Raw genomic sequence first — 27934 nt, forward strand, 5'->3', positions numbered from 1 at the left:
TTGTTTGTACTGAAGGTGGTTTGAAGAGTTTTAGCTTCTGGTAGTTTCTGCATTTTCACATAATCACTATAGAGTGTTGAGTGTAGAGTGTATGTATTATGTAGAAGAAGCTTAACTTCTACATAATTCTTTATAGTCAATGAGCAAAAAAATGAAATGAAAAAAGTAAAGAAATCAGTATAAATATATATTAATTACACTGCGTTACAGAAACAGCTGATCAGTTGTAAGAAGAGAAAAGTGTCATATAAATACCAGTTAATTCTAATACACCTGTGTTCAGCTGTTTTTATTCTTTTATTCATGCTGCACTCTGTGTGGGTATTTTTAGCTTTCTGCAGTCCTTCCTGGCTGGACGTGTAATATATTATTACTTCCAGTGCCCAACGTACCCTTTCCCCAGAGCAGTGGTGGAAAACGTTTTACTGCTCCCATGTTTGCTTATGGGTCCAAAAAAAAGGTTTTACCTTTTATATTTTTAAATATTAATATAAAGGTTTATTATTTACAATCTTCATCATCTAAATCTGCAAAATAATAAGCTAGTAAACCAGACGACAAGAAAAAAGCATAATTAATTTAGTGTTTCTAGTTCCCAGGTGAACTCGTAACTGGGCTTGGTGAAAATAGCCACTGGCACGAACAGGCCAGCAGGTGGCTACAAAACTGGCCCCACACGTTTTTTTCTTATTTTATTTCGACGTCACCATGAAAATAATAGAAATTAGATTCTGGTGACTCTTTGTTCAGCTAGCCAACTGTGACCACCAGATGGCAGTAAATTACAGGATGAGTTCAAAGAAGCAACATGAGATCATTTGTGGAGCAGTACAGTTTAATCGATACCTATTTTTAGATTTCACTGGGCAGGCAGTGCTTGCCTTGCTTGTCCTGATGTATAAACTGGAAGAAATGGCACTGAACATTCACTTCAGTTGCTAATTATTTCTAATTAGTGTCATCGTGAATGCAGGTTAATGAAGAGCTTCGCTGAGAATTCAGCTGCATGAGCATTTAGATTGAGCCAACACAGTTAAATCTGGACAAGATAAAAGGTTTTTGTATTAACTGAATTGGCAGAGAAACCCAGGTCATAGTTTGGAAAACGTCAGAGTACCCTATGTACACCGAAACACCACATTTCATATTCACACACTCTTTCAAAAATACTTTTGAATGAACAGCCGACTGGCAAAAAGGAGAGAAGATACAGTGTAATCAAAAGGCGATTTCTTAGTCTTTAGTTTATTTTGTCACACTTGTATGTTTCAGATCAACAAAGAGCATTTTGTATTTGATAAAGGGAACTTGTGTAAATACAGTACATGTATTTTCTTACTTTTCATTTTATTTATTATTACTATTACTTGAAAAAGGTTCTCCAAACCTACCTGACCCTGTGTGAAAAAGTAATTATTACCAACCTAATAACCAGTTGTCTGAATCTTTGCAGCAAGGACTGCGATCAAGTGTTTGATATTGGTGGCAATGAGCCATTCATAGTACAATGGAGGAATTTTGGCCCACTCTTCTTTAATTCAGTGACATTGGAGAGTTCTTGAACGTGAAAGGCCTCTTTGAGGTTATGCACAGCCATATCAATCTGATTTAATTCTAAATTTTCTTTAGACAACTCCAAAACCTTTATTTTGCTTTTTGTTGAGCCATTCAGAGGTGGACTTCTTGTCGTATTTTGGATCATTGTACTGCTGCATAGCCCAAGGGTGCTTGTGCTTTAGGGCACAGACAAATGGCCACCATTCTCCTTCAGGATTTTGAGGTAGAGAGCAGAATTTATGGTTAAATCAATTACGGCAAGTGGTCCGTCACACTATCCCACCATATTTGCCTCTTGAAGTCTGTTTCTTACAGATGAATCATGAACTCCTGACCTTAAATGAGACAGGTGAGGCCTGCAGTTCCTTAGCTGTTGTTCTGGGTTCGTTTGTGACCTCCTGGATGATTTGTTGGTGCGCTCTTGGAGTAACTTTAGTCGGCTGGCCACCCTTGGAAAGGTTTATTATTTTTCCAGGTTTTCCCTATTTGTGGATAATGGTGCTCGAAGTGGTTTGCAATCATTTCCGGAGTGATAGATGTCAGTTACTTTCTCTGTGGCATGGTGGTTATCACTGTTGTCTTGAATAAGAATAACCAGAAGAGAATGAGTGGATTATTTTAATAGGTTAATGCATAATGTTCTTCCTCTTCAGACTTACTCACAGTATGTGTTAAATTAGAATGTGTTATGGCCTCTGTCCCTCTACCCTGGATGTCTTAGCCGTCATTTGTTCTTTCTCAGGATGTTTGGCGAACGTTGAGAAGTGTTGTACTGCAGAAAATATTCATCTTGGGATATTAATACTGCTTAACTGTTTTGACAGAATGTGTAATCTATTCAGTAAAATGTGAAGGAGGAGTATATAAGATGAGATAAGGAATCAAGATCACTGTGCCAGCAGCTGTTTGTTTTTGAAATGGTATCTTTGAGAATGACCTCTTCATGCACCCAGCATGCTGGAAAAGTAAAAGGCTGTGAGAACCGATAACACAAACTGTAATTACATAAATGGAGGATTTTTTATGCAGCCCTAACTACATGACACACTGCAATTCAGTAGAAATAAAATCATGCAAATGACATTTCTTTTAGATGGCTGCCGCTTGCATGCTTCTCCCATTGTAATTGCAGTGTTTTGAGAAAATTGTCACACATGTTTTCAACAGCTTTATTTTTCCACAAAGAGCTTCTAGCAATCTGAGAGGGAAAATAAAAGAGAGAAAAAAACAAAGAGCCCGGCCATGTAATTGGGCTGAAATTACACTAACAGTCTATTGTTAAATGAGAGTTTGATGCTGGTTACTGGCACTTTTTTCAAGTATCCATCACATGCTCCAGAGATGGAGATGCATTCGCAGCTTTTATCAGCACTCAGCACTGATAAAAGCACTCAACAGTGGATTAAAAAAAGAAAGTGTGATATGTAAATGAATTTGCCCCAGATTCCGCATGGATATTTTTAGTGCATCAAGTGCATCTTGGTACACCTAAGCACTCGGTGCTTTCAATAAAAATAAATATAAAAATAAAATGAAATCTTAGTTTTATGATCTAAACCCCGATTTTGAAGCTATGGATGTTTGGATCATTCTCTATCCCATTAGACTGTTTTTCACTAAGCGCTGAGTGTCACTAGCTCTTTGCGTTAACTCTGTGCCTAAATTGATTTGTTAACATTTTCACATAGTCACATTAGTCATGATTTATTGATCCATTGCCCTGCACCAACAACCTCTCCTCTTATTTTGTATATTATCCCAGTTATTACAAAAATAGGATTATTTCAGCACAGTTCCCAGGCTGCCAGTCTCTTAATTAGGTATGTTGGTTATATCAGGGAGCTTGGATAACCTCTGCTGAGTTCTGTGATTAGAGCAGCATATGTAGGCTCTATGTCAGCCACATCATCGGGACTGCATTGTGGCCATTCACAGATTTAGCCAGTCACGCAGTCCATTGGAACAACTGTTGCAGATGACGTGTGGAGCCCAAGATTTATCCTGGTCATCCAGCAGACAGCCAAAGCACAATTTGTAGGTCTTCTTAAGGTTTGTGGTAATTGGGTGACGCTGTGCTTCAGTCATGAATGAACCACACACGTAACAGAAACTGTCTGGATGATTAATACAATCTCTAGACATGGTAACAACTAAAATCAATCACAATTAATGCTGTCTATAACAAACACGGGGAACTGTTGTTAAATCTGGTAATACTAATTATTTTACACTAATTATCTCAGTCTGAATGGATCCAGTCTTTTGGAGAGGGCTGGACTCTGTTCCAGTCTGGAGGCAGCTGGCAGGGATGAGCATTTTCGTATCCCCCTGAGTGTGCTTCCTGTACATTGGGAATTTTGCGAGCAGATCAGAGGATTGTTTCCCTGCAACTTCAGATGTCCTACTGTCTTACTGGGAGACCCCAGTGCTCATGTGAGCAATCACAGCGAGACCTGAAGGACAGTGTGAGGAAAAGCCTGTAAGATGGTGTTATTAGACCTGTGCACATAACAGTTTGTCTGTAATGAACACCGTTTTTTGAAGGATGTCCATAAGATCATGTGGCATCAGGACATGTGTTCTCGGTGCAGGTCAATTTTGTATGATTGTGACGATAAGATTTGTAATCTTATCGTCCACTCTGTCATATGTTCTGGACACTTGGGTGAAGAGAGGACCTGATCACCGCCCAGTGATGAGTTGGATGAGGTGACGAGGGATGATGTCGGACAGACTTTGCACACCAGAAAGTTATTGTGATGGTGTATTGTGAGCAGTGTCTCTGGATCAGGGAGAAGTGACTGCCCCAAGTGGAGGAGTTTAAGTATCTTGGAGTCTTCTTTATGAATGACAGGAGAAAGGAGCAGGAGATTGACCGATGAACTGGGCCTCTGCTACTTTGATGCTGACAACCTCACTTATGGTCATGAACTCTGGCTAATGACTAAAGAATTAGATTGTGGATATAAATGAGCTTTCTGCAAAGGGTCACTGGTCTCTCCTGTAGATTTAGGGTGTCTACACACATTTTATGTTAAAGATGGTACATCTGGTGCGAAAGATGCATAAGAAAGTTTACTTGCTCATTTAAAAAGATCTTAAAAAGCTCTGAATTTTAGAAACCACTCTTGTTACTTATCCAGTTCCAGATGCCCGTTAATGGGATTCATCATAATGCAGAAATACTGCACAGTGAGTAATGTTAATGTGTAATCAGTATTGTGAGCCATTTTATCTCCACTCGCTTTCCAACATTCTTTTATATTTTCATTCATTTTACTTTGAAATATATTCTGCAACATCTTAAATTTCTCTTTTGGTAGTGTTGTTTTACAACATAGTAACTGATAATAATAGATTAATAGATGTTACTTTGAGTAATTGGACATGCAATATTGTGAAAAGGTATTTATGCCCTCCCCGATTTCTTTCTTTCTTTTTGCAAATTTTAATATTAGAAAAAGTTAATCTGAGTAAATGCACAATGAAAATGTTAGATAATGATTTAATTTATTAAGGATATAAAGTTTTCAATCCTACCTGCTGTTGTGTGTAAATTTACTTTAATGATCTGAAACATTTACGTGCAAGAAATATACAACTAACTAAAAAAAAAAAATCAAGAAGTGTGCAGATATTTTTCATGGCATTGAATAGGACAGAGAATTGTATAGGATCTCCTACCTCATCTAAATCTTGTGAAGACAGTTAAATTTTTTATCTCTGGGGAAGCAGTTGCCTTCTTGCTCTGTAGATCTTTGGCATATCTTTTTTTTTTTTCAGCTGGAGGAGCAGCTGAGTCGTCTGCAGAGAGAGAAGAATGACCTGCAGTCAAGAATGGAGGAGGACCAAGAGGACTTCAATGAGCTGATGAAGAAACACAAGGCTGCTGTGGCCCAGGTATGATTTCTTTCTTGTTTAATGTACACTGGCAATAAAAAGTTTGTGATCCATTTCAAATGATCATTAAATCCAATAAAATGTTGCTTCATGCCTTGTTTTCCATTTTTGGGGGTTTCAGTCAGCTCAGAACCTGGCTCAGATCAGTGACCTTCAAGCCCAGCTTGAGGACGCCCTAAAGGAGAAGCAGGAAATTCAAGAGAAGGTAGATGATGACTTTTGTTCTTGGCATAAAAATGGAGAAGTGGCATGGTCAGCCAGGCTTTACTCTGTCTAAGAACAGAAAATGGGAATAATAATAATAATAATAATAATAATAAATGGTAGAGATGCAAGCAGTATGTTTTTGCTCTATTTGAGCACTCAAGTTCTCCAAACGTGTGAAAAGATGGGAAAGGAGTAGCATAATTAAAAAACAAAAAACAAAACAATTCAATTCAATTCAATTCAATTTTATTTATATAGCGCCAAATCACAACAAAAGTCGCCTCAAGGCGCTTCATAGATACAGAGAAAAACCCAACAATCATATGACCCCCTATGAGCAAGCACTTTGGCGACAGTGGGAAGGAAAAACTCCCTTTTAACAGGAAGAAACCTCCGGCAGAACCAGGCTCAGGGAGGGGCGGCCATCTGCTGCGACCGGTTGGGGTGAGAGAAGGAAGACAGGATAAAGACATGCTGTGGAAGAGAGACAGAGGTTAATAACAGATATGATTCAATGCAGAGAGGTCTATTAATACATAGTGAGTGAGAAAGGTGACTGGAAAGGAAAAACTCAATGCATCATGGGAATCCCCCGGCAGCCTACATCTATTGCAGCATAACAAAGGGAGGATTCAGGGTCACCTGGTCCAGCCCTAACTATATGCTTTAGAAAAAAGGAAAGTTTTAAGCCTAATCTTAAAAGTAGAGATAGTGTCTGTCTCCTGAATCCAATCTGTCTCTCTTCCACAGCATGTCTTTATCCTGTCTTCCTTCTCTCACCCCAACCGGTCGCAGCAGATGGCCGCCCCTCCCTGAGCCTGGTTCTGCCGGAGGTTTCTTCCTGTTAAAAGGGAGTTTTTCCTTCCCACTGTTGCCAAAGTGCTTGCTCATAGGGGGTCATATGATTGTTGGGTTTTTCTCTGTATCTATGAAGCGCCTTGAGGCGACTTTTGTTGTGATTTGGCGCTATATAAATAAAATTGAATTGAATTGAAACTGGAAGCTGGTTCCACAGAAGAGGGGCCTGAAAACTGAAGGCTCTGCCTCCCATTCTACTTTTAAATACTCTAGGAACAGGAGGATAGAGTAAGTGAACAGAAATTCAGTCCTTTCATCATCAAAACATAAAAATAAAAAAATAAAAATTTTGAATTAGAGACTCTTTAAAAGTCAAATGTGAACAATTTAGGTGGATCTGTTTTGGGGATATTTCATCTTCCAGAGGACTCCATTAGGTCTTTATGGTTAGTCAAGTTTTGCAGCGCTCACTTAAATATGGATAGCTTAATTCAAACAGTGGGTTGGTTTACCTTTTATGTTTGGTAGTACAACCAGTGTAAAACTAGGAAAATCTTGACACCCAATAATTTTTCTGTATCATATTGTATGCCAGGGGTCAGCAACCTTTCTGATGATGAGTGCCATCTAAAATTTCCTCAGAAGTCAATGTGCCATATAATTGCATTAGCAATAAATTTAATAACGCTCTATACTAACAGTTACACACTATATAGAACAACTTTATAGAAATATATTTGTTCGCAGATGTTGGCAGCTATCAGCGAATAGTTATCAGCTATTTTGAAACAAAAAAAAAAAAGAGACTTCTTATCCATAACAAGAACTCCATAACAGCAAATGAACTGTACAACAGAAAATGCAAATTCTATTTATAGTATCCTCACAACAATGATAAGAAAAATAAACTGTGCCAATATGGCATGTTTGTTAATACAGGGATACACATGTTAATGTGATCTCTGGTCTCCCACTCAGAGACACAGGTCTCCGAGTGCCCAGCATTCAGACGGCTACCTGAGGACTCTCTTCGTGTGAGAGAAAATCTGCTCACACAGATATTAGAGCCAAATACTGTCAATAATGCCTCTGCAATGTTCTGAGGACAGTTAAACTAGTCAGGTAGTGATGTCCAGCAGGTGAACATGCAGCTCCATGAACACGTACAGCTGTGGATTCCAGCTGAGTTCGTAGTTCTGCAAACTTTGACCCCTACAGAGTCTAGCTTTTCAGTTCAATCAGCTGCATTTCGATGTCCTCTGTGTCCAGCCAGTTGATGTGAGACAAATCCAGCTGCTCATTAAAGCTTTCTGGTTTGATCAGAAAAAAACCATTGGTCCATACACCTGCATTGTGAATTCTGTCTCGAGTCTACGGATTTCCGTGGTGCTGATGCTGCGCTGAGCGGACAGCTCCTGAAGCATTTGAAGTGTTGGAATGTGGAAATTTCAACATCGCTCGAAAAAACTGCCAGCTAGCAACGTCCCTCTCACCGGTTATGTTTTTTTTAGCCAATTACAAGTAGAATCTGGTAGTTGGGGTTGTTAGCTAAGATACCGTCATTAAGAAGAGGCACGACTAATGTATCTATGCAAGCTAATTTGCGATGTGCACCGCTGGTGTGGCCATTTATTTTTTAATACATCTGCTCAAATTAATTAACTGCGTGTCGTGCACAGGGCTGGACTGGGACAAAAAATCGTCCCGGGCATTTTGACTAGAGATCGGCCCACCAGGTATTAAAGCCATAAAGCCTTTGAATGAAAACAAACGCTGTTGTGACAGTGATGCACAGTCTTGTTGGTATATATGTATGATTTCTATACATTTTACATCAGATAAAAACTTTGGTTGTAAGCTTCAGATAATTATTTAATAACAGCCAGACATTTTAAATGAAAATAAGAAAGTATTTCTTTGTGCCCCCCTCTCCCTGTTAATGCCCTACCTGCCCCCTGGCAAAACTTTGCTAGATCCGCCCCTGCACAGTTACCAGCTGTCAGCTACTTAGAAAATGATATTGGTGTTATTTGTCTCTCAGAAACAGTTCATAACTTCCCTTCAACTCATTCATGTCACCTAAAAGGTAAACCTGTTTCTCCATCACCTGTTCAGCTCTGATGATCCAGTAAGGACATCTCCTGGTTTCATCTTCATGTTTCACTCTCACCACATATCCAAACCGACATCATGACCAGCAGCTTTACAGCTGTGGCTCCAGCAAACATCAGCTGACACTAGAAATTAATATTAAATACATTCTAACAACAGCTGATCAAGCTTTAACGTGCTGCTGTTGTTTAGCTCGACATCCGCCGGTTTCCTCTTTCTGGCGCAAAGTGAGCGATAAACAAACAAGAGAGAAAAGCCGATCAGCTGATCATTGATCAGTTTCATGATCGAAGTAGCAACAGGAGAGGGAGGGGAGAGAATGAGAGAAGAAGAGGCAGCTGTGCAGCAAAGACACAGAATAACTCCAGCTTTGTGTCTTTTTCATTCTAGCTGAAGTCCGGGACAAACTGTGTTCCCTCTCAGCTCAACACCAAACGCATAATATTTTCTCTGAATGCGAGAGGATTCCGTCTTTTTACTGGACGGTTGGCAACTCTACTAACTAACCTTATGAATAAAATAAAGTTCACTATCAGTAACATCATAGCACCGACCCAGCTGTATAGAAACTCCGTCATGCTAGCTAGTACGCAGTACGAGTTATTGTAACTGACTGTAAAAAGTCAGCACAACAAAAATAAACTCCACCTAAACTTGGTTTATATCTGACCCAGATAGACTGCAGGTCATAACTTCTTACCTGAAGTTCAGTTCACCTGACACTCAGGTCTCTCCTCCTCCTGCCTCCCCTTCCCTCATCCACCTGCTGGCCTCTGTGGAAGCTCCGCCATAGCCACTACCAAACAACAGAGTTATTTTTACACAGCGGCCAGCATCTGGCCAGCCCACCACTTCCCATTGTCCATGCCGTTCCAAAAAAAAAAAAAAAAAACCCAGCCAAAAAAAAAAACCATTGGCCCATAAAGACGAAAAATCACCATCGGGCAAATGCCGAATGTCAGTGTGGATGCCAGTCCAGCTATGGCCGTGCCATCAGTTTACGGCACGCGTGCCCAGGGTTGCCGACCCCTGTTGTATGCTTTGATGCAGCCATGAGAGCATTCTCTTTCTAAATGAAGCCATGTTCCTGCCACGTTGCGGTTGCCACCAATTTTCCTGACATTCAGCAGTAATTAGACCATTTACTGCTGCCTAAGAGCTCAGAATAGAAACTGTGAGTACTATATGGTCCTGTGACTATCTATAGTTTCATACTGTAGACCAGCGGTCTCCAACCTTTTTTGCGCCACGGACCGGTTTATGCCCGACAATATTGTCACGGACCGGCCTTTAAGGTGTCGTGGATAAATACAACAAAATAAAACTAGTACTGGTACCCAAAAAAAGAAGATTTATTCATAACACACGTGAAAAGACCCAGGAAAACAGAATTAACGATAAAAACGATAACAAAATAACGCTGAAAACCGATAAAAACCCTGAAAACTATACATTTCACACCGGAGCCTCAACTCTCGCGGCCCGGTACCAAACGACTCACGGACCAGTACCGGTCCGAGGCCCGGGGGTTGGGGACCGCTGCTGTAGACCCTCTGCTTTCCTCACACTGAAAGTTTCTAGAGTTTCTGCTACTGCAGTTCAGTGAAAAATCTCATTTACAGAATATGATTAATGTGTACCTCTCCTCAGCCTGTTTCCTTTGCTTTTGACAAACACAATCCTCAACATAACTAGCAAAAATACGACCTACGACCCTACAGGAAGTTTTTGCCAGGCCTACAGAATTTATTTGCTTTGTTCGTGTATAGAAATACAGAGGTGCATGTTCATTTATCATGTTATTTTTTTTTATGGCAAAAACAGGTGTTGATAAACACCAAACAAATAGTACATAAATGTGTTTATTGTTAGTTTTTGCAAGCTACATATTCTTTGACAAAGTAATCAGTTACTAATCAATAATAATTAGACTTTTTCACATATATAAATGAGAACACAAAGTTGCACTGCACTAAAAATAGTTTAACAAAATGTATTTAGAAACATACATGTAACGTAACAACATACATGTAACACATAGCATTGCCATTTATTTTGACATTACACCAAACATAACATGTAGAATATATAAGAGGACAATTCACAGTCGCACTAGAGCGTAATGGTGTTCATTTTTAGATCGTCTACAACAGCTCATATATATATATAATTGCAAGCAGTTAAGTGTTATAAAAACAATTCTCAAAAGTTATATAAATGTTGATATTCCTTGTAGCCTAAGCAGTTTATATAGCACGTTTCATCCAAACTAGTTAAGGAGCAGAGATATATGCATACACTGTGATCATTATAAGAAGATGCATGTGTCATTCACGCAACATTGACACTGACAATATGGGACACAGATGGCCAGCTTGGTTTCCATACTCAGGCAAGCGCTACTGTCATCCTTGTAATGACTGCAGCTGCATGATCTTTTATTCTTCATCAAACACATTAGTTGAACCCAAATAAAAGGAGAGGGAAATACGTGAACTTGTACACATTGTTTGGTTCATGTGTAAAGAGGGAGAAAAGTGAAAATGGCACAATGGCTGTTTTTCATTGAAGCTAAATCAGGTGATTTCAGTGTTGGTGTTAGTGTGTTTGTGTTTACTGTATCATAGAAAGCATTCATCAGAGATCATATTTAAGGAGTTTGGAACAGCTATTATAAAATGAACACTTGGTGACTTATTGACACACTGAGACATTCTCGGTTCCAAGTACCAAGCATCCTCAAGATGCTTTTGGGTTTTGTAAAAAGGAAAAAAAAGAACAAACTGACAAGATGAACAAGAAGGCATCTTCTGTACATTTTCTGTTAAGTTAATCGTTTATTATTAAGTGCTTTCACTTGCAGTTTCTTCTTGAAGATCAGTAATTTTAATTTTAGGTAGATTCTGTTTTAAATGGGAAACATTTTAGGACTTAAAAAAAAATAGATGCTTGAGGTGCAGTTTTACCAGGATGGTAAAGGCAGTGTTGAGGATGTGTAAATACCCAGTGCTAGGTGTGCCAACAAAATTCTAAATGAAAATAGCTGTTAAACTTTTGGAATGAATTGAACTTGATTAGGAAAGCTCAGCGTTAGACAGTGTGTCGCACTAAATAGTAACATCAGCATATCTACATTTGTGTCTTAGATGCAAGCCCTCCAGAGCCAGATCGAGTTCCAGGAGCAGTCCATGGTGGAGAAATCCCTTGTCAGCCGGCAGGAAGCCAAGTGTCGTGAGCTTGAGACCAAGCTGGAGTTTGAGAAGACCCAAGTCAAACGCCTAGAGGTAAGAGCTAAACACAGGTTGGGTGCTGCTGGCATTGGTAGACATTTTTGAGAGGCTGGTGGGAGCATGAAAGATCCTAATAACGTCAGAAAGAAACTGTAGAAACAGAAAAAGCTCACCTTATAAACGTATTGCACTTCAAAAACATATCCATCAGTGTTGCTAAATCATATAATCTGTGATAATACTTATATATAAAAATGTAATGAGCAGCATGATGGTGCTTATATAGCATTGTTGCTTCACATCAAGAAGATCATGAGTTTGAATCGACTAATAAACAGCACCGTTCTGTGTGGAGTTTGCATGTTCTCTGCTTGTCTACATGGGTTTGATTTGAGTATGCCAGCTTCCTCCGACAGTCCATGCAGTTAGTGGTTAGCTTAATTGATGATTCTAAATTGACTGTAGGTGTGAATGTTTGTCTGTTTCTCTGTGTTAATCTTGCAACAGATTAGTAACCTGTTAAGGGTATAACCTGCTACTTGCAATGAACTCCCCCACTCATCAACCCCGAATTTGATAAGTGGAAGAATCAGTGTATTTTTGCTATAGCGACCCCATGTGTTTAAGTTCCCTGGTCCATGCTACTAGGCAAGGCATGTCTGAGGACAAGAGCTACTTGACAGCCCTTCACTACCTAAAAGCATCAGCATATGCTGATCCCGCAACGGTCAGCCTGTCAGTCAGCTGCCTGGTTTCCAGCAGTCAGTCATTTGGTCAGCTTTTGTCTCAATCTGCATGTATGCAAATAGCTCAAGAGGGGGCACATACTAATCATACACATTGAACAGGGCCCAATAGAGGATGTTGGACCCTGATACTACCCTCTTGTTTGGTTCACCCACAGATTCTTTGTTTCGCTGTTTGGTCAGAGGCATTCATACCAGGGGCCTGTTCAAGGTCATTTTGCAGGGCTCTAGCAGTCCTCATCCTGTTCCTTCCTGCACAAAGGAGCAGATACCTTTATTGATGATGGTTTAACAATCATCTACAGACCTGTCCAATTCTCCAAGAGTATGCCCGTCTCCTGGAATCTCCTCTTTGCTCTTGAGACTGTGCTGGGACTTTACAGTAATACAAAACTCCAACAATCAGACAAGTCCCTATGAGAAAGCACTTGGCAACAGTGGGAAGGAAAAACACTCTTTTAACAGGAAGAAATCTCCAGCAGAACCAGGTTTAGGGAGAGGCAGTGATCTGCTGTGACCACTTGGGGGTGAGAATAGACAAGGGTGGACAAAAAAAATGATTAATTACAAAGTTGTGTAAACCTTTTGGAAATGGACATGTACCATCCTGGTGGAATTAAATTTCCAGCTAACACTGTGTCGAACTATCAGTAGTGACACTAAACCTAATCATACCATCAGCTGCGTCTAGGGATGCTGGTCAGTCAGAACATCGCCTTGGCTACAAATTTGGCCAGCAGTGTTTTGCTATATACTTTAATACAGATTTTCAACCACACAATTAATGTGTAGGTCCACCTCATTCCATAAAACAACATTGCCCTATAAAAACAGAAACTTCACAGGACCCCTGAAGGCATCCTGTTGTATCAGGAACCGAGATATGAGCAGCAGGTACTTGAATTCAAGAGGTTGGGCCTCCGTGGATAAGATGTTTGGGGTTTTTTTTTTTTTTGGGGGGGGGGGGGGGGGGGGGTTGCACATCAGTGAGATACCTGATTGGTACAGTTTCTCTTAAATGTTACTTTCACCACCATTACTATACACACATTTTTCACATTTTACATGCCATATCTATATATTTATAGTTTCAGTCTCTGTCTCTAACCACCTCCCTTTGTTGCTGACAGAGCCATTTAGCTCGGCTTAAGGAGAACTTGGAGAAGCTGACGGAGGAACGAGATCAGCGCAGCAGCAGTGAGATTCGAGAGAAGGAACAAAACAAACGTCTCCAGAGACAGATCCGTGACATCAAAGAAGAAATGGCTGAGCTGGCCAAAAAAGAAGCAGAGGCCAGCCGCAAGAAGCATGAGCTGGTAAGACAGCAATGAGAATGATATCAGTAAACTAAGCAGTGCAGTCACATGCTACTAACATGTTAGGACACCCTGCACAGCATCCACAAGCAATATATCAGCAACACTGAACTCATCAGCCTTTGGTCCAGACTAGCTGAAAGGTTCATTTTATCTCTTGCTTCATTAACAGGAAATGGACATTGAGAGCTTGGAGGCTGCTAATCAGAGCCTGCAGGCAGACCTTAAGTTGGCTTTCAAAAGGATTGGTGACCTCCAGGCAGCCATTGAGGATGAGATGGAGAGTGATGACAACGAAGACCTTATTAACAGGTATGGGGCCACTTATATGTGTAACTGAAGCTGAGGTTTAAAATCACTCTTTTCTGTAGTGGTCACAAAACGAGTTCTCAAGATTAAATCTGGAGAACATTAGCAATATTTTAATGTGACAATCTAACTGTTTTCACTGGTGCCTGCCTTTTTTTATATCTAACTGAAAGACGGTTTTCATCAAGTTGGTTATAGTTTGACAAGGTATCCAAGAAGAAAAATTTCACGTTTAAAATGATGTCAACAAACCAATCATTGTCTGTCAGCCAGGACAGCTGTCATGTTGAGCTCTCATTGACCATTGAACATCAGCTCCACTGACAGCTGCAATGAAAATTGTTAAACAGTATACAATAGCTGTATCCTTTTTTGACAGAGTGAGATTTGATCTCAAATCACACTGCAGATTTTCATTCATATAAATTTAGCATGAATATGATATGCTTGTCTTTATAGACGATGCATTTCTTTTCTTCTGTGCTGCACCAAAGATTTCTCTAACTGTGACCCAAAAGCTGAAATGCATATCATGCTATTGAACCGAAATATACATGCTATATTATGGAGGTGCAATAATTTGTTTGCAGGGGAAACTCTTACATCCACGTTGTAAAGACATTGTAAAGAAAGTTTAAACCGCTGGGAATTAAAGTCAAAGTTAATGGGCAGAGCGTATAAAACAGTAAGGGACAGGGTTAGATACACTAAAGTGATCTTTGAATAATGAACTATTTCAAAGAATGAAAGAAAAAAGATTTCTATTCATTCTGCAAGGTCAGATTGAAGTAGTCTGCTCTTTGTCCCTTAAAAAGGTTCAGAGAGTTCGCTGAAGAGAAAAAAAAGGGGTCGTCACATTAATTCCTGAAATAATTTGAATATCATTCACGTTTCATTTTTGTCATAATTTTTATTCAATTTTTTTCTATTTGTTTCTTTGTTGTTGTTTTTTTTTTATTTCTCCTGCCCCCCTCCCCCCCCCCCCCCCCCCCCTTCATCATCACCATCATCATCACCATGGCCAGTTTGCAAGACATGGTAACAAAGTATCAGAAACGAAAGAACAGAATGTGAGGAACCTGTTCTCCTTATGCACACACACATACACATATTTATTTATTTTATTTTCACCACTGGAAATGATGCATTCTAGTCTTTGAACATTTAGATGGATTTGGTTTACATCTAGTTAGTTTTTCAGTTTTGAAAAGACTAGAAGAGGTGATATTACAGATTGAAATAATATAGAACATGGATTTTGAATGAATGTATGAATAGACAAATTTTAGGTGTTGGTAGTTTAGAGTAATTGCTCCATTCCAAATGCACTGATTTTCTGCAGTTTTTACAAACAGGAATGAAAGCGTCATGTAAGGAGAGATAAATGCATCATCAACAGTGCTCAGAGATTCCCTTATTAACCATGTTTATTTCACATTTTATTGCATGCCATGAAGATGCATGAATAACACTTACAATACATTATGAACCCTCAGCATGAAAGTTTTCTATTTTTTGCACATTTGATTATCGTTAAGTCTGCAGTGGCTTAGTCTGCCAGCCTTGTTGTGCTCCACATCACCACTTAAAGTGAGCATTCTTAGAATAAAAACAGGAGGCAGAGATTTGTGAGCTGAGTTGAAGAGAAAAACATAGTGTGCAGATTATTGATTGGAATTTTATGCTAGAAGATGGATTTTTAGCCAGGTTGGCCACAACTTATAACAACAAAGTTATATACTTGACCAGCTTGTATGTTAATGTACATCCAGTGTCCCAGACACTGGAACAGTCTTTTGGTAGGATTAGATAGCACAGAATCCTAAAAGCACAGTCAATAATGATGGCTTTCTTGACTTTGTGAAGTGGTATCTGATTACCCATGATCCCAGGTACCTGCTGACTTAAAGAGATGCTGATTTTTATGACTCACATTTCTGCTTCTAGGTGATAGCATCAACACAATACATCATTTATTCTACTGTATATACCCTCTTTAAGCCTGGAAGCTGTTCAACACTGAAATATGTGAAAACCCGACAGACTTTACAAAAAGCTTATTTTAGTTCTGTTTCAGTCAGTTTATAAACTTACTTTTTGGTTAACCACAAGTGTCGGGATCTCTTTGGTCATCCCTCTTGAGGAGATCGTTCTCACAGTTCTTGTGGTCTCTCACACTGTGTTTATGTTCTGGTTTACCTGGAAAGTGTCAGTTCCTCTGTGTTGCGTTTAAATATCACTTGGTGATGCCTAGCCTCTCGCTCCCTGGGCCCTCTTAATATTTTATTGCCCTGCTCTAGGGCTGGATGTGACTGTGACTCAGCAGTGACTGCCCTCCTGACAGGAGAAAGGGATCGTGTGTTTCTCATCAATCTTTAAATTGCACTTGCTTAATAATGCAGAACCCTCAAATGTCTTACAAAAAGCTGTCTTGCTCAACACTCGGACAGTTAACCTCTGGTTCTCAGCTATTCCACTACCTTGTCAGATTACTAATCAAAGCAGGGAAGTGTAGACTTCTGGCTTTCATGCCTGACTTATCATTTTATATAATATCAGATACAGTTTATTCTTCATATGGTTCACATACTTCGTTTAAATAGTCATTTGCAAAGACCTGCACATCTTGTCCTACACCATGAGTTGTTAAATTAGGTACCAACAGTCACTAAGATATATATTTGATTTGATTTATTATATATATATATATATATATATATATATATATATATATATATATATATATATATATATATATATATATATATATTAATGATAGGTTTGTAGCTTGAACCTATTCGCTGGAACGTTAAGACAATATAATTACACTGCAAGCAAGACGCAAGTAGGCAAACTTCTTCATGGTACTCGTGCACGGGAGAGACTGGACAGAGCGCCATCCCTTCGCTTGACCCCAGTAGCTCTCGTCCGTTCTCCCGTACCACTGTTCTTTTATTGAGGTTACATGAATATGCATAAGTTCATTAACATATGACGTCTACATACACACAAAGAGTACCTTGCCTGTGTGTGTGTGTGTGTGTGTGTGTGTGTGTGTGTGTGTGTGTGTGTGTGTGTGTGGTGCTGATCAAAGGGTCAAACATCCTTGGTCAGGAAGAGGGTAGCCTCCCCCTCACCCTAGATGGTTCATCCTAGATAACACGGTGAGGAAGTCCTGCAGTTCATCTAAACAAAGAGCACTTAGACTAGAACAGACGCAACTACGTTAATCCTACCATAAAATAATAAGACACGGTATGACCTCTCATGCTCCCAAAGTGCTGTCTAATACACACAAAGTTTGCAGACTATCAAGGATCAAAACCTCTACCAATCTACAACTAATTACAAAACTCTAAGCATATATAAGTAAATATTTCTAAGCATAAATGACAATCAACAATACAAATCTAACAATATATATATATATTGTTATTATTATATATTTATATTATATATTTGATTTAATTTAGAATTGCACACTACTGCTCCCAAACTACACACACTGCCCCAGTGGTGTGCAGTGGTTTTTACAGAAGTACTTCTCCCACCCCCTCAATAAATAAATACATGAGAATAAAACAAAATAAAAATGAAGTGAGGAAGAAATAAAGGAGAAAATGTAGTCTTTAACCAGACAAACACACCGCTCTGACAACCCCTTACTTTACCCTTCCTCAACACTACATCTCTGGCTTAGAATTTTCTTACTACTAAAGTGTTTACTATTAGTTGCATCAAATTCTTTCAATTCATGTTTGCAACAGCTGTCCTGCGAGGGCCGCGACAGCTTTGCATCAGGTCAGAAACACAAGGCAATACATTGGTTTGAAAAGCATTTTAAATTATTAAAACTTTTTTTTTTTTAAATCAGAGCTAAATTTAAATGTTTGAAACGCTGTGTGATGTGGTTAACTGCGAATATATCTAGAGTGGGATTAAAAATTAATGAAAAATGAAGGTGGTGTATTAGTAAAATCAGTAGTTAAACTCTGTATATGTAGTCAATCAAGGGATTTTGTACACAGGCCCAGGTAGATTTGGATAGCCTTTTTTTCCTCCATGTAGAGCAGATGACTAACGTTTAGCTAGTCTTGTTAATCTAGCTGAGTGGGTTCAGGCCAATGCAGAACAGCACCAGGGACAGAGAATTTCCTTGGTCAATCCCGCACTGCAATTGGCTTGAAGCTGGCCTGTAAGCTTGTTCTGAATTCCTGATTAAGGCACTCGGGATCCTGTTGATCTTGTATAGTTGTACACATTCCAGAATCCATGTATTAGGCATTGAGTCATTGTTGTAGTCAATCCAGACATCGCCCTGGTTGATTAGTCTGGTGTTATAGTCTTGAGCGAGTGCTCTGTCTACCAGTATCTCGTTTTTGGTTCTGCCCCTCCTTTCTGGACCCTGCTCGTTCATGCCATGTGCCTACACACACACACACACACGTATATAAAGATAAATCCAGGGTGTAGCTCCGCCTCTCGCCCTATGACTCTATCCAACATAGATTTCACTTGCCCAGCCTTTTCACATAAGGCAGGCAAAAATAATAGATTCTGTAAGACTCAGGGACACACAGAGAATCTATACACGCTAATGATGAATATAACAGAGATGTACAACCAGTGGCGAAAGAATGTCAAGGACAATTTATGTCTCCACAGCACGAGATGTGGAGAGATGAAAGATAAAAACAAAGAAAACGAATGGTCTTTTGTGGCAAGTCCACAGAGGAAAAGATGAGGACATACAGTGGGTAGAAGCAAATCCCACAGATTATTTAATAGCCGAGACGTGTGCTGCAAAGCTTTTTATAGCTTAATAGTCTGTCGCTCTGTCCTTCCACCAATCCCTTCTGCATCATCTTTGCTGGGGCTGGGACTCAATGCAATGCAGCTCCAGTATTACTATTTAAGGTATTGTATTCCATAAGAGCTGGATCTCATAGGGCAAAGCATACTGTTAAAAATCCCTTTTGAAATCTTCAGTTTTAGTTTCTGATTGCAAATGATTTTAATTTTCAGTGGTTCTAGGCCTTTCTGTGCTCCACATGATGGTAAGTTTTCTGAAACAGATGCAGAGATGTTGAGCCACACTCTGATGTCTCTATAGGACAATTAGGCTGTAGCAACTTTATTTCATAGCACCACACAACCTTTGATGGCACTTTATCAGTGTTGCAGGGCCACCCTCACCAAGTCTAGTTTGGTCAGAGACATTTATACTAGACATCATTTTGTAGGTCTCTGGCAGCGCACATCCATGCCAAACACCTTTAGGCAGGATACTAACTCCAAATTGCTCTCAGATGCATCCACTGAAATATGAACGTGTGAATGTTAGATAGAAAGCATAGTGCTTGTGTACATAGGTGTGAATAGATGGATGTGAGTGAGGCATACTGTATAAAACGCTTTGAGTGCCCAGAGTAGAAATATGTTTATATAACCGGTCCATTTACCATTTATACCGGTCCTGCTGATGGGTTAAAGACCTGCCTGTCTTCTGCAATTTCCTCCATGCTCTTTAAACTGTGTTGGGAGACACAGTAAAATAATAATAATTTTGTCCATATCTCTCTAGTATGCGCAAAACTTGAAAACCCACAAAACAACTGTGTGATGGAGATGTTTACTTCTTATACAATTTAAAAAGAACAAAAAAACCCACAAAATGCTAAATTGCTAAAATAACCGGATCTCCAGTTCCTTTGAATGATGATGATAATAATAATAATAATAATAATGTATACTTTATTTATCCCCATGGGGAAATTACTCTCTGCATTTGACCCATTCACTCAGTGAAGCAATGGGCAGCCACTAATCAGGCCCCCAGGGAGCAGTGTGTAGGGATGGTACCTTGCTCAAGGGTACCTCAGGGTAAGCCATTCAGTGGACTCGAGCCCCTTCCGATCATGGGGCGACCACGCTATCTACTGAGCTATCCCTCCCTCCCTGTTGAACTGTATATATCAAAGCTGTTGTGCCTTGCATTATAGCTCTTTCATGTTGTTTCTTTGTCACTGAAGTAGAGAAGTTTAATGTTTGCCAGCATTGGTAGCGCTCATTTAACCCCTTAACGCCTGGTGGATCCTATTTCAGACACAGTTTTTGTGATTTGTGCATCATCAGTGTGATTCCCCCCCCCCCGCCTCCCCAAAAATACCAAATGTAACAAATACAGTAGAAATTAAAATTCATATACACAATTTCTATTCCTTTTTGTACAACTGCCAGAAGGTTCAATAAACACTGAAAAACGTGTGAAATTTCTGGCATTGATTTCATGGTTTGATAACCATAAGTGAAGTCTTAAGGTGTTGACATCTCTGCAACCTTGACTTGACATGCATGTGTTTTTTTCCCCCTAGAATAAATGCTACAGCCACCCTTCGCTGCCACACTAACACCACACACGAACATTACTACCTGTGCTAACTGCCATTTCACATTCATATTCCATCACCCTATTCTCCCACTGAATGGCAATATTTGACTTTTCTCTTTATCCTATTCTTTGCTCTCTTCTCTCCTTTGCTTTCGCTGACCTGTTTTCCTGTATCTGGCCTGCACCAGTCAAGGGGATTCAAACACAGATTCTGAGGTGGAGGATCATGTGGAAGGGGTGAAGTCATGGCTGTCCAAGAACAAAGGTTCCACCAAAAATCTCTCTGATGACGGCAGTCTCAAAAGCTTCAGGTCAGTACAAAGGTAGTGTAACACACCATACTTTGTTAGGATCTTGGGCTTATGTTCTCTAGGAATCGACTAAGGAACGAATGACACACAGCTAAAAGAACAGTCAACATTTATTCAAAAACTAAACCAAAAACAGTCATTCAACAGTTCCAATAGTCCATATTTGTCAGTCTGTGTATTCAGTTTTAGAGTTCAGAGTTCTTTTCAGTTCAGGTGTGTGTATAGTGTTAATGTTAGTAGTACTACCCGGGTAGTGTATTGTTCTGAGATCTCATAAGCTTATTTGTCAAGAAGTAACGCAGTTGTCACTTCTAAGTAGGCTGGAAACCTTTCCTGCGTCGCAGCTGGGGATCCGGAATCCTGGCTCGCAACTTTAGACTCCAACAAAAAACCAACCTGCACAGGGCAGGAACATATTTTACATGAATATCATGTAACAACTTAATCAACACTAGTGACCAAATGCCTCTCACTCTTTGTATATAACGACTTAATGCAATCAATAATAAAAATAAATCAAAGAACCTTAAAACAATTTCCACATCATACAAATTTAACTCAAATCTCATATTTTGTGAACAGCAGTCACATCAATCCAACGAATTGAGAGAAAGCACATTACTGATGCACGAGGAAAGTGCAAAACGTGGTCGCAGTACTATTTAGCCAAAGACTGCTCATATTTATCATCTCATTACAATAAATAAAACTTACCTACTAGCTTCCAAAGAAATATTTCCGATTGGTTTAAAACATTCACAAGTGAAGAAATAAAAACATAATACAGCACTTAAAAGGAACACATGAAATTTACATTATACTAAGCTAATGATTAGCTAACGATTAGCTTGCTATGCTAGCGCAGTCACCGGAAATGAACAAAAACAGAGGTACATCGGCATCAACAAAAAGTGTCCGTGTTTCCCAGCAAGCGGAAGCGTAAAATCCAATTTGTGTCTTCACACATAACCTTTTTCTTGAACAAGGATTAAAGAAAAACTTGGTGAGTAGCTCGGACCAGCATACGTAGCCTTAGCACTATTCTCTATATCAACTCAAGTTCACAAGCACTAAACAATCTCACAGTGCCACCTACTGGCATTCTTTGGGAACAGCAGTTCATTTTCATGAGGCAAATTTTAGGTGGGTTACAGTAGCAACTCTCACCGTCTCTTCAGCAGCAGTTGGGAAACAGTCTGCCAAGACATTTGTTTTTCCTGAACTTAGCATATTTAAGCATATCTGCTTAAAAAGGTTAACATGTTGTGGCCTGAGGAAATAAAGCCATCAACACAGAATTTAACTGAAAAGAAGGGACTGCTATTAAATGTATTTTGCAAACTGTTCTGTCTTCATTGTCATCCACTTGGTGAAGCAGGGCTTTTTTTCCCATTAGTAAAAGGAGGGGACCTTGGTGGTGGATTTATCGATATGCCCATAGGCCAGCTGGCACAGTCTACCTGAGCCGCTTGCTGAGATTAATGTCTGCGAGCTGACGGTTTTGACTGGGCCAGATTTATCTCCTTACCACATTTGACTTTCCTCCCTCAGCTGAGCTGAGCTGAGTCATTCCCAACTTTAAATACTTGGTGTTTTTAAATTTCTCTCAGCAGCTTCACCCTATGGACACACACTTTCAAGTTCAGTGACTAACTGCCAGTACACAGGTACAGATACTTTAGAGTTCCTGTTGGGTTTTTTAACTCATTATAAAACAGCTCAAAAGAAAGGAAAAGGGGGAGAAAGGACTATGTTTTAAGGGAGAATTTACGCTGTGGTGAAGTTCATTTTTCTGTGAGTTTCAGCCACATTATGTGAGTGAAATGCATACAAGTGCACTTTTATGTGCTCGTGAAAAAAATTATTAAAAGTCACACATTTTTATAGGACTGTATAGATGGGTAGACAAATTAGCCCTGAACCAAACCTGAGTGGTATTGTGTTACATTGCTTTCCTTGCTTTCATCTCATTTTGCTAAATTTCAGCACTTGCATTTCTTCTCTCATTTCAGTTTTTATGATTTTTGTCACATTTCATTCATTCATTTCATTCTCTTCTTTCACTCACCTTTGCTTTTGCCTAATATCTCGTCTTTGTCATTTTCTCTCCCACTGTCTTTATTTCTTTTGTCTCTTCCTGTTTTTCTTTGTAGAAGTGCTGTAAATGTAGAAGCAAAGGAAGGAAAGGAATTGAAAGAGGGTAAGGAATGGAAAGAGGTGAATAAAGAAGGTAGAGAGGTAGAAACAAGCAGGCCAGTTTCAGTGATGAGCTCCCTAAGCTACAGAAAACGATCCAACCTCAGTAGCAAAGGAGATGCCCTCTTCAGTCAGAATGCTGAGTCAGAGGATACGCTATCCTTTCGTAAACCGAAACCCAAAGCTTCTGATTTTCAGAATGATGCATACTTAGCCAGCTCAAGGAGAAAGTCTCAGGTATTGGATGGCATGAATGACAGACAGTCAGTCATCTCCCAAGCCTATTCAGAAACCAACAGCCAGGCTAGAAAAGGCTTGGACAGCCGCTGGAGCAACTTTAACGAAGAATCAACCATTTCATTTACTGCACCAAGTCGGGCCTCCACATTTCTTGGGTTAAACCCAGAGAATGATGCCAAGTCTAACGTCAGCTTAGGTCTGTCAAGCCCACTTGGACGCCATCAAAGCACCTCAAGATTAGACAAGGGTAGAGGGAGCCGTTCACAGTATAGCAGTGGTCCCAGTAGCCCTTGCTATAGCAGACGTTTTGGAGGTTGTAGTCCCGGAAGTGTTAGTCGGCCAGACTCAGTGGCTTACAGCTGCCGTCTTAGTGAGTTTGATGTTGATATTGATGATAGTAGAAGTGTGGCCTTCACTGAGAGGTCAGCATACAGTCCACACTCTTCAACTGGACGCAGCATCTCCATGCCACCACCACAAGTCAGATCAAATTTTGAAAATGACGCAGTTGATAACTTGGATGTCAAAACAGTCAGCCATCGCAACTACCTTGACCCTGACCTGGAGAAAGCCATCAATGAAGTCCTGAGTTTTAAACCTATCAAATTCAAGCGCAGGACTTTGGAAGACTCTGACTGTGAAGAAGAAAAGTTCAACAATAATGAAGCTGACAGAAAAGATACTCACCCTGTCAACAGCCTCAGACGCTCTGCATCTGCCGCGGACTGCATGAGACCAGCCAGTAGCCGCAGTAGCCGCCATGGCCACAGTAGTAAAGGAAAGAGCAAGAAAAAGAAGAGAAGCCACAGCTCTGACTCTGACAGCTCCGAAGATGGCCATCGTCACAGAAGCAGCTCCAAGAGGAGATCCAAAAAATCTCAGAAAAAATCCAAAAGGAAGGATGAGTCTTTGTCTTCTTCCTCATCTTCCTCATCTTCAGAATCAGAATCCAGCTCTGATGCCTCCACTATTTCCTACCGAAGTTCCAGCAGTGTGAAAAGGGCACCAGCTCGAAAGGCTTCAAGTCCAGAAGTGGATGAAGAAGCTGGGTCTCAGAGCAAGACTCAGCCCCTTAATAAAAAGGATGAGAAGAAGAGAAAGAAGAAGGTCGACAGCCTGATGATGAAGTATTTATACCGGCCGGAGAGTGACTGATGCAAGCAGTACGTAGACTTACCTTGGAAAGAGTTGTTTGAAGCATGATGTCACCTAACCAAACAAAGGCCTTTCACTTCTATTAACCAGCACATTAACTATTTCTCATACAGTCTGACTTGAATAGTTTTAAATTCTAATAAGGGGATTGCCTTTTTCACGTGTGACATTAGTGATGCTAACAGTTTGTGCTGTACACTTTAGTGACAGTAGTCTGTGTGGTGGTCTCTTCACATTGATTGCTTTTATCCAGGAGTCCTTTAGACCAGAACCGCCTCCTGGTTTGGTGAAATGTTATCATAAAAGGAGACACAGTCGATAAGAAGGTATTATTTGTGGATATCTAGCTCAGCTACTCAATACTCCTGAGATATTCCTTTGATTTACAAAGGAATAAAAATTACATTACAAGTCAATTAGCAAATTTATGTGTGATGCACATTTCACTGTAATTAACTCCAGCAGTTTACAATATTTAAATATCAATATGAAAAATTTCTATGTTTATTTTTAGTAGGTTTCTTGTTTTTCTTGCTTTTTCGGCTAATTGAGGTGTAAACAATTCTCAAAATGGGTAGAAAATGGCCTATATTCAGTATAGCTGTGTGACAGTGTGAAGCCACTATGCTGGGTAAACAATATCATGACCCTAGAATAAATCATTGTCTCCTGCTTTTCCACATTTTTCTCCCTCTAAATTTTCATATTCAGTTCAGTGTTATTCATAATGGGCCGTTGCCTCAAGGCGCCTGAAACAGTATCAGACAGCATATGCTCCGAGACCAAAATATCTCTCACAGGCCATTGACAAATATTATTGTAACATTTTGAGATTGTAATCTCACCTGTCACTTTGAAATCCTTGTCTTTAATAACAACATTAATATGATGTGTTTTGGATGGTAGCATGTTCCCACATTGCTTGAGATTGCAAGTTTTTGTGCCCACTAGATGCTAGAGCAATGGCTGACATGAATAAAATACTGCAGCTCTCTGATTAGAAGAATATAACATATACACACATGCATGTAGTCAGAATAATGAAGGCTAATGAAGAAAATCTAGTCACCATATGGACATAATACATCCAAAAATCAGTGAAATATATAAGACCTGAACTGTGAACTGTGGCAAAGTGTCTTTTACAGTATATTAGCCTTTTTTGATCCGACCAGAACTTTTCACAGCATATCACAGAGTGTTTTGTGTACATGTTGTTTGTACAGCTGCCAGAAAAAGTTTGTAAATTCTGATATTTTCTGTACAAATGTTATTGGATTTTGACTCAAGTACTAAAAGCAGATAAAGAACTAATTTAAAACAATGAAATCATGCCAAACCTTTTTATCTATTTATTGAGAAAATGTATCTGGTATTACAAAATTCTGAAAGGAAAAAGTGTGAACTTTTGGTGACTTTAGAAGAAGGCATGTTTATGGTTAGCAGGCTGCAAAAGGCACTGAAACTGCTAGGAGTTTAAACTACACCAATCCACAGTCAGGTGGATAAGTCAGCCGTGTTTTGTTGTGTGTGGAGGAAAGGGGGTAAAATTGTTTCAACCAAGTCAGTTCATTTGGTTCCACTTGTTTTATTTGATTTATCTAATTTTATCACTTGTGTAAAAACGTGATGCCTGTTTGCATATTTCTACAAAAATACAGAAAATGTCATCAGATTCACAAGCTTTTTTTGCCCCAAATGAGCAAATGAAATAATAACTGAGAAACATTCGAGGACATTTCTCAGATTTCAGCCTCCATACTGTTCTCTATTCGCTTTCTAAATAATAATTTTAAAAATCTGTTTGTTCTTCCTTGCTCCAGCCCGCCTAGCCAAAGACGCTACCTTTTCGATAGATCTGATGAAGAGGAAGAAGAAGAAGAAAAAGAAGAAGGCGGGGCGTCCCTACACTATCCTCGATACAGATACAACACCAGTGTGAAAGGTCGAGATGGCGAGGACAAGCCTTACGAGACTGCATCATAGCCTTATGAGACTGTGACAGCTGTGACATTTTGTCTTGCATGCAGAGATCAGCACATTTGTGGTCATATGGACACAACCACACACCCAAACACTCCTACCCCTGCAGGAGAACACAAACACTTAGAATCAATGCTTCCTGTGGCAGACCCTCACAGGACATAATTGAACAGATACTATGGTCTGTTTTTGACCGTGCACTTATCAGTCTGACCTCACTGCACAAACAGCAGCTCCATTATTTACGGCTCGACTGTGCTCATTGCATGCAAGCAGCAGTTGCTTTGCTTGAACAGCCATCTGGTATAAAACTCATCATGGCTGCAACTGAGCCAAAGAACTTGAGCTTGCAATAATAATGGATCCTTTTTCTCTTTGTCTCTCTTCTGGATTTACATGTAATATACCACAGTAATATATATTGCCATACTACAGTGTATTGCCAAAAAAGCCTTTGTTCCAAGTATGTGAGCACACTGCTTTTCTTATTACCAGTCTTTTTCCTTCCTTCCTTCCTTCCCGTTTGGGAGAAGTGCCATTTGATTTAAGTGGGCTCCTCTACAGCTGGCTTCTCTGCAGCTGGGGTGCTTCATGAACTGCTGCATGGTACACTTAAGACGCTTTCATTATCATCTGCTCGCTTTTTGTTTGCCTGAATTCTCTTTTCTCTGCCTTTTACTGGCAAATTAGTTCTTCCTTCCAGGAGAGCTATATCACTATGAAACCCAAACATTTTTCTCACGTTTAATCTTTTATTTCTAATGTACGACAGATGTGTTTTTCAGAGGATTACTGTCGAGCACATTCATTTACTTTCATCTTACTTCTGTGAAATGGTTTGAGCCATTTTGATTTGATTTGACAAAGCATTTCCCAGGCTTTGTTAGTGAGGAAGACTCTATGGCTTTCTCCTGTGTGTCATGCTTACATGCGCTCTTGTTTCCTTTAGTTTTGAGGTTGATGTGTTTTCCTTTTTTTAAACGGAATAGACTTTGGACAACAGTCATTTGTTGGGTTCTTATAAAAACTGATCCTCAGCCAGCATATAAAAAAAGAAAAAGTCTAGTGTTATGCTTTTTCTTATCACCAAATTACATGGAAAGATCAAAACTGACAATGGTTTTGGAACAAAATATGAAGTGCAAAAGTTCGCACGTGCAGTAGTGACCTGAGGGTGGTATTGAGGCTCCTCCCAACAGGTCCTTGACACTAAGCTAAGAGTGAAACCACTTAATAGGTAGCTGCAGTTATAATCCACAACAGTCTAAGGCAGTTAAGATTTCAATGGCTTGTTCAATTAAATGATATAAAACTGTATTTATACAGCGCCAATTCACAACAGCAGTCTCCTCAAAGCGCTTCATATTGTAAGGTGAAGATCTTCTAATAATACAGAGAAACCCCAACAATCAGACGACCCCTATGAGCAAACACTTTGGTGACAGTGGGAAGGAAAAACTCACTTTTAACAGGAAGAAACCTC

At 39.6% G+C, this 27934-nt stretch overlaps 1 protein-coding gene across 8 annotated transcripts in view; it reads left to right on the forward strand.

The window, feature by feature from the left end:
* myo18ab (myosin XVIIIA b) overlaps window positions 1-27511 on the forward strand; it is a 126362-nt gene extending 98851 nt beyond the window's left edge. For 4 of the 8 annotated variants that reach the window (XM_080289087.1, XM_080289089.1, XM_080289088.1 and 1 more), the window contains 9 exons: window positions 5341-5457; window positions 5579-5662; window positions 11721-11858; window positions 13681-13866; window positions 14039-14178; window positions 15201-15245; window positions 20755-20877; window positions 23031-24476; window positions 26292-26431. In XM_080289087.1, coding sequence (XP_080145213.1) covers window positions 5341-5457; window positions 5579-5662; window positions 11721-11858; window positions 13681-13866; window positions 14039-14178; window positions 15201-15245; window positions 20755-20877; window positions 23031-24468 — 2271 coding nt within the window. In that variant the 3' untranslated portion in view covers window positions 24469-24476; window positions 26292-26431. Of the gene's footprint in view, window positions 1-5340; window positions 5458-5578; window positions 5663-11720; window positions 11859-13680; window positions 13867-14038; window positions 14179-15200; window positions 15246-20754; window positions 20890-23030; window positions 24477-26291 lie in introns of all 8 variants that reach the window. The other 4 variants (XM_080289094.1, XM_080289095.1, XM_080289092.1 and 1 more) reach the window with 3 other exon arrangements.
* The last annotated feature ends 423 nt before the right edge of the window (window positions 27512-27934 follow it).

Source organism: Astatotilapia calliptera, chromosome 14 (genome assembly GCF_964374335.1).
Source record: "Astatotilapia calliptera chromosome 14, fAstCal68.1, whole genome shotgun sequence".
NCBI lineage: Eukaryota > Metazoa > Chordata > Actinopteri > Cichliformes > Cichlidae > Astatotilapia > Astatotilapia calliptera.